Source organism: Poecilia mexicana, unplaced genomic scaffold (genome assembly GCF_051168715.1).
Source record: "Poecilia mexicana isolate PSO_F unplaced genomic scaffold, ASM5116871v1 scaffold_13, whole genome shotgun sequence".
NCBI lineage: Eukaryota > Metazoa > Chordata > Actinopteri > Cyprinodontiformes > Poeciliidae > Poecilia > Poecilia mexicana.
In genome coordinates, this window is record NW_028263382.1 from 11,690,498 (window position 1) to 11,698,471 (window position 7,974).

Consider the following 7,974-nt stretch of genomic DNA (forward strand, 5'->3'; position numbering starts at 1 on the left):
CAAGAAGCTAAATTGAAATGTTTCAATATTGTGCGTTCTTGATGTTTTAGGCACAGTAGTGACAAAAGCTGAAGCCCAGTATCCTGATGGCTCTAAAACTGGGATCATCTACAGCATTTTCAGTGGAAATAAAATGCAGTCCTTTGGGATAAACTCTATTACTGGTAGGTTTACTCATGGCTGCAAAAGGTGCAAGGAAATATTTTCCAGTCCAAGTCATTGATTAACTTCTGATGTGAATGTTCTCTCGTGAACCAGGTGAAATTTGGGTGCAGAAATCCGAAGGACTGGACTTTGAGGAGACTCCAAAACTCCGCCTAGTGGTGAAAGCAGAGACAGCATCTTCCAGCTCTTACATGGCTGTCAACTTAATTCTACAGGATGTGAACGACAACTTACCCCGCTTCCAGCTCCAGAACTATGTAGCATACATCAAAGAGGCGCAAGGTCACAATTCTCCTATTATTCAGGTACAGTAGCCATTCTTTCTGATGTTTCTATTGCTGCATGGAGTTTAAAAGTGAATTTGGACAAGTTTCCTAAGACTGTATTAGGAATTAAAGTTTGAGCCCACTTTTGTTTCATCTAAATTATACCTGAATTATAGACAAGACTTTTGTTTATCTATGTTGAGTTGATGAATCTTTGTTTGCTCATCCCAACCTTTTTTTATCAGTTCATATTTTAAATAATTTAAGCTTGTCCAGAGCACAAAGGAATCAAGCAGTGCTTTATCAAACTGCTGGACCAGAAACAACTTCACTAAAGTGATAATTTATGCTTTAGGTGGGAAAAGAGCAGCTAATAAAACCTAACCTGGTGAAGGTTTGGAAGTCAAATGTTCATAATGTAAAATAATTAAATAATTGCTGGAAAAACCTAGGAAACTGAATTTGGAAAAAAAAAATGAAACACGAACTGAGCTGGCACCTACGGTCATATTAGAACAATAATAAAAAAAATCATATTCAAATTCTAGAAGTGGAAATAGCTATTCATTCTTAATACCATAAAGTGTGGTTCTTAGTTGTAATTAACAATTGACATCAAAGTGCAAACTACACTAACACAATATTTGAAAATATTTATTTAAAAAAATATATTTCCCTCCAATATGGACATTTTCATCTCAGGTTGCTGCAGATGACCTGGACCAGGGTCAGAATGCTCAGGTGACATATTCCATCAGGTCATCATCCATGAGTGGTTTGTTCAGAATTGACCCGCTGACTGGCAGCATCACCACTGGCGCCATCATGGACCGGGAGATATGGACACAAACAAAGTGAGTTTATTGTCAGTCATTACCTCTTCTTTCTATGTTAGGCTTGTCATACTTTGAAGAGTTTTAAAGATAATTATTTTTTACTTAAGTACTGACTTAAATTTTAATGTATGTTCTATTCTTGTAGTACTTTTCACTGAGTGAAGGCCAAAATAAAATGGTTTGTGGTTGCTCTTTGTCTTGTTTGCTGTGACGGTTTATCCCTCCCGGTTCAGCTGCAGTTCAGATACTGATATTCATTTTGTGGCACCAGGCTCGTCGTTGTGGCAACAGACCGGGGAACCCCACGGCTGGCTGGCTCCGCCACCCTCACTGTGATCATCGTCGACCTCAACGACAACAGCCCCATGATTCCTCTGCCTCGAGAGATCCGGGTGCCTGAGGGTAAGCATCTCAGTGGAAGTTAGTTCAGTGATCTTATCATAAAGCCTCGCATCATGCTCCCTGGCAGCTCGCTCACTGGAGCTCAGTGTTTAAAAACCAGACCCCTTTTTATGAAACAAGTTATTGCCAGTGTTTCTGTATTCATTTCCTGTGTCTTCAGTCAAGGCTTTTCAGAACCGGATATTTCTTCATGAAAGAAAAAAAAAAAACAGCTTTTCATTATAGACTCTGCTTCATTTTAGATGCAACCTAAATGACTTTTTTTCTTTGTTTCTTTTTCCCCATACCCCCTATACATACAGACACTCTTATTGGGACAGTTATCACTCAGGTCACAGGAAATGATGTGGACTCGGGACCCCCGCTCTCCTACACACTCCACCTAGATGCTGACAGCCAAGGCATGTTTGGAGTTCATCATTATGGGGGAGGAGTGTCTTTGACAGGGTCTCTCGACTATGAAGAGAGGACGTGGTACACCCTAACAGTCCGCTCATCTGACTCTGAACATCAAAGCGAAGCCAATCTTACTGTGCTGGTGGATGACGTGAATGACAATGCCCCTGCGTTTACTCAAGATTTGTACCAGGTAAAATTACCTTCAAACATGTTTAAACACACCTCCGTATCGCATCTGTTAGTGAAGCAAATTGTTGTTTGAAAATCAATTAGACATTAGTTATAGATTTGCATTGTGCTCCTGAACAGGTGACCGTGTCAGAACACCTCGGAGCGGGCAGTGCATTGATCACGTTAACAGCCACTGACCGTGACTCTGGTGAGAATGGAAGAATTACCTACAGGGTAATGTCATCCACTAAGGGTGCTTTCTTCATTGATCCGAGCAATGGTAAGCATAATGTGTGCATATTATAAGTTTATAATAATCTTGCACATCCTGTAACTGAGTCCTTTGCATGTTTAGAACAAGAAAGCAAACATTTTTTAAGGTTCTCCTTCAATAAAACACAGTATAAACCTAAATATGTTGTTTTTATTAAAATCTGTACTAAAATGACAAGAGCTGCTGTAACCTCACTTACTTTTGTCACTTTTTTTAATTAATTCATTTGGATCAACTCATTTTTACATTTTCATTTTGTACCCAAACCTGATATAAACTCTACCAAATATAGCAATAACATCATACATAAATATATATTCCTGATAATGAAGCTATCAGGGCAGCATGAGATCATGAAAATGTCCAATATGCAATAATTTTGGTAAATATGATGCGGACATAGAGTGCAATAAATAAACAAATGCTTAAATTTGCAGTGTGTAACTGTGATACTACTATGTGCAATAAATTGTAGAGTCCTGATATTTATTATTGCTATTTTGTTTTTTGAGTAGTTAGTAGCTGGAGTGCTTTGCAAAATGATTCATAGATCTCTTATAATTAAGTGACTTTTGGAAAGCTGGATGGGTATAATAGCAGTCTATGCAAAACTTGTGGCTGAATAACCTATTTTACAGATCAAAAACAAGAAATATTCTTTTTGTTGAGCTTATGGGTCCATTTCCTTAATAATATTGCAGCTAAAAGTATTTCTGGATTGAAAATGTTGCTTATTTTGTTGAGATATGGCTTTCAATTAAATTGTGACTAATTGCAATTTTTTAATTACAGACCCTGAAATTAACTCAATTAAAATTTTAATTGAGTCCCATTACTAATTCAAACATGAGCTTGAAATATGACCAAATGTGAAAAGGATCTTAGGGTGTGACGACTAGTGAAATCTCTCTGTTGTTTACAATAAACAACTTTTTTTGAAAGTTAATTAAAAACATCCCCTTTTTTTGCAGGAACTCTTTTCATTAGCCAGAAGACAGAACTGGATTTTGAATATCCCACCATCCTTGTGGCAATTGAGGCACGGGACCATGGTTCTCCGTCTTTGTCCTCCATCGCCACTGTCCAGGTCCAAGTGTCTGACGTTAACGACAACGCTCCCGTTTTCCACCAGTCGGAGTACAGAGCCACTGTCTCTGAAGATGGTCTTCCTGGATCAACTGTTCTCACATTAGAAGCTGTGGATGGAGACCTTTTCCGGGAAAACTGTGGTTTTGATTTTGCCATCGCCAGTGGCAATGCTGGTAATACCTTCCAGATTGAGAGCAGTGTGCACTTCTTGGAGGGCCGGGGTTTCCAAACAGTTGGCAGCCTGATTCTGGTGGAAAAGCTGGACTTTGAAGTGGTCCCAACTTATAACCTGACTATTGTGGTGTCTGACTGGGGGATCCCCCAGCGAAGCTCCAGCGTGCCCGTCCTAATCAGTGTTACAGATGCCAATGATAACCCTCCGACATTCAGTCGAACAGATTACAGTGTTGTGCTCAGTGAAGGTACAGCAATGGGGACGGAGATCTTGCATTTATCAGCCACAGATCCAGACTCTGCCCCCAATGGAGAGGTGCAGTACTCCATAAGCTCAGGAGATGAGACACATCTGTTTGAGGTGGATCGTTGGACTGGAGTACTGAGGCTGCAGAGACCTCTAGACAGCCAAACTCGGCTGTCACATATGATTGTTGTCCAGGCTACCGATGGTCAAGGTCATTATGCTTTGACCGCAGTAAATATTGAGGTTAAAGACATAAATGACAACAGGCCTTTCTTCCCTCTTAAATCAGTAACTGCAAGTGTCAGGGAGAACCAGCCCCCCAATGCCTTAGTTACCATGTTGCATGCAGTTGACCATGACAAGGGAGTCTTTGGACAGCTGAAGTATTACATGTTAGATACCTCTAAAGATAGACAAGAGGACTTCTTCATAAATCAAACATCAGGCGAAGTACGGGCACGCTCTACATTTGACTTTGAGAAGGTCAACTCCTTCCATTTTGTAGCTGTCGCCATGGATGCTGGCAATTATTCTTCCACTGTAACAGTACAGGTTTATGTCACCGGGGAGGATGAATATGATCCCGTTTTCATCTCATCAGACTTCTCATTTGAAGTGCCAGAAGGGGCCAGGAAAGGTCAGATCATTGGCAAAATACAAGCTAGAGATGAAGACGGAGGTGTGGATGGCATCGTCCTTTACTCGTTATCGGAAAACTCTCCTTACTTTGAAGTCAATGAATCAACAGGAGAAATTGCTATAAAAATGGACAGCAACTCCAGGCATATGAGCCGATCTAAAAGAGAGATACGCCTGATTACTCTGGATGTGACCGCTCACAGCCCTCTAGAGACTTCTCGCACAGCAGTCGCCAAAGTTACCATTGACGTGAGCCATACATCTTTTGGCCTTAACACAGACATGAATATGCTGCTTGTCAGCGTCATTGCTGTTTCACTTGGGACCATAATGATTCTAATAGTAATTGCTGTTGCACTATTTTTTGTGAGATTGCGACGTCACAAAAGGGAGCAAAGAACCCATAAAAGAAATACAATTTCAGGAACCCTGCTGCATAATTTTGAGGAAACAAAACTAGCAGCAAATGAAATTATATACCATCAGGCACTTCCTGGGTACGCATCTGATCAGAGTGGTAATGTTGGGGGTCCATACACTCGTGGGGGATCCCTGGATCCGTCTCATTCTAGTGGCCGGGGCTCTGCAGAGGCAGCAGAGGATGACGAGATCCGAATGATTAATGAATATCCTCGAGTGTCAAGCATCTCTTCCTCCATGCAGGAGCGTATATCTGCCAGAGGTCCAGACTCTGGAATTCAGCAGGATGCTGATCAGCTGTCAGATGTTTCCTGCGAACCACCTTTAGACTGGTTTAAAGGAAAGAAACTGAGCAGCACAAATAGTACTTTAATAGCTGGCCAGGTGCCAGTGTACAGGGATGAACGGGGTGGGTATGTGGGTGTCGGGCGAGGACTCAGCATCTCCCAGCCTAAAGACTATACCTTCCCAGAGGACGGGAAGCCTCCTGTGGACGGTTCCCTTACAGCCATTGTGGCCAGTGATGAAGAGCTGAGGGGCAGCTACAACTGGGACTACCTTCTTAACTGGTGCCCCCAGTTCCAACCCCTAGCTAACGTTTTTACAGAAATAGCACGTTTAAAAGATGAAACTGCTCCTCCTCATTCCCGCAGGTCATTTCATCATAAAGCAAAAGCGGAGTCAAGGATTGACCCTCCGCCTCTCATAACCTCTGTGGCCCACCCTGGGGCCAAAACTGTACCTCCAAAGCCTGCTATATCGAGGACTTTCTCTCACTTGGCCTCATTAAGAAGATCTCCAATCAGCGCTGAGGGCTCCATCTCCTCGGTCGCAATGTCTCCTAGTTTTTCCCCATCTCTGTCGCCGCTGGCAGCTCGTTCTCCTGCAGTTACACCCTTCAGTGTCTCACAGGGGCCCTCTGCCTCCTTGATCAGCACCACTGAGCACAGTTTTGAACACAGCGAGGAGGCAGATCTGCAGATTTAAATGTTAAACTGCTGGATTAAAACCCAGCCACTGCTGTTCAAAACTTGTGCTACTGTAGGACCATAGGCTGCAACTTGAAATGCTAAGCTCTCTTCTGGTGTGTTTCTCAAGAGAACAAGTACACAGTGTTACATTCAGACCAAAAAGTTGAAGCTGTGGTGCTTTCTGAGACAAAACATCATTTACAGGCCAAAAAGGATTATGCCTTTCTGTGTGTGCTTGTGTGTTTTATGTATTTTTATTTTGTTGATCAGTGTTAATTTGCACATTGAGATGGAGATTTATACATGATGTCAATATTTTGTACAAAGTAATTGTCTATATTTTTGTACTTACATGTGGTTTCTGTCAAAAGCATTAAAGTGTCAAGGGGTAGAACACACCAGAATATATCTGTATATTTGTAGCTTGTACTGTATGTCCGTACTGTATGTTGGTGACATTGTACATATTCTCAACCTCGTGGTTCAAATGAAGCTCCTCATCAAGGTTTTATGAGTTTAGGTTTTTGTATGAGATAACTGTAAATATTTGTAGTAGAAGAGACTTCTTTACTTTCCTAAATGAGAAACATCAGTCAGAAAAAACAGTGTTCTGTGATCATCTGTTCAACTGATAATAATGAATGTGAAAAGCTGAAATGTCCTTAACACACGCTCCTTTAAACTGTACAAAGGAAAGGAGAACATGACACCCATTTTTCTTGTACATTAAGAGCAACGGCTTTAATTTATCACTTTAAGCCTTACTGTTTTTCATGTTATATTGTGAGAATTGTTAAGCAGGTATGTGAAAAATGGAAAATCACCTACTCTGTCAGCAGCAGAACCATTCCAGAAAATGTAAGCAATTCTGCTACTTTAACTTTTTTTTTTTTTTTTTTTTTTGTACTGGTAAAAACACAACAGGGCCATTTTTTTACTCTAATTTGGGACATATCTTTTTTTTCTGGTAAGTCTTTGTGTACATTATTTAAACTTTTCATCGTCAACTAACAAATTTTAAAATTTTTGATGTTTGATCTTCAAGCAGGAATGCTTCAGTTTGTTTTACGCAGAGATCTGATCATCTTCATGATGATGATAATGTGCTTTTGGCTTTTACAGAACAAAACATGTTCAAGTCTATTTCTTTAACTTCGTAGTTCCCCTACTTAGTTGCCAGTTTTATAGTTATGTTATCATCTAGCATTTAACTGTAACCTTATTAAAACAGGCCCAGAAAAAGAGGGGCTTGATAAATTATTTACAGGAATGTTAGAATATCCTGACCATGACAAAAGAAGCACTACATATTTAACTGAATGAAGGCACCTTGCTTTATGTAACATTTTTATTTAACAGATGTTGAAAAAAAATTGTCATCTGCCTTCGTTTACGGTCAGTATTGAAGAGAAAACGTAACAGAAAATACTGCATATCAAGTCTAAACTTGTCCTGAATGATGTTTTAAGGAAAAAGTGCCTGATTAAAGTTCTTGATATCTCATTGTTGCCTCTGTTGCATCTTTCCAAGCTCACACTGATGGCCTAGAAATATCTAAGCATTTTTATTCCACAATGTGAACTTGGGTTTTTATGTCAGTCATAATGCCGAATCCATACACCAAAAATAAAACAAAAACATTAACTTATTACCAAAAATGTGTGGGTGTTTTTAGAACATTCAGTGTGTTTTGGACTGTTTTCAGAAGCAGAACATAAGAACAAGCTAAATGTGACAGACAGACACGCACACACTTTATTGATCCCAAAAAGGAAATTATGTAGTTGTGGATAACTCCCATTCATGCAAACCATAAAATGAAAGACCCACCAGCATAATAGGTCCCCTTTAAGTATGGTGTGTTCACTTGTGGTGGAAAAAAGATTGTTGTAAAAAAAAAAAAAAAAAAAAAAGTTGTAAA

The 7,974-nt window shown here is 40.0% G+C and overlaps 1 protein-coding gene across 1 annotated transcript in view; it reads left to right on the top strand.

The window, feature by feature from the left end:
- LOC106909278 (protocadherin-16-like) overlaps nt 1–7,556 on the top strand; it is a 96,806-nt gene extending 89,250 nt beyond the window's left edge. The window contains exons 15-21 of the mRNA XM_088012109.1: nt 51–164; nt 259–470; nt 1,134–1,285; nt 1,539–1,669; nt 1,972–2,258; nt 2,378–2,519; nt 3,485–7,556. Coding sequence (XP_087868235.1) covers nt 51–164; nt 259–470; nt 1,134–1,285; nt 1,539–1,669; nt 1,972–2,258; nt 2,378–2,519; nt 3,485–6,069 — 3,623 coding nt within the window. The 3' untranslated portion in view covers nt 6,070–7,556. The remainder of the gene's footprint in view (nt 1–50; nt 165–258; nt 471–1,133; nt 1,286–1,538; nt 1,670–1,971; nt 2,259–2,377; nt 2,520–3,484) is intronic.
- Nucleotides 7,557–7,974: the final 418 nt, after the last annotated feature.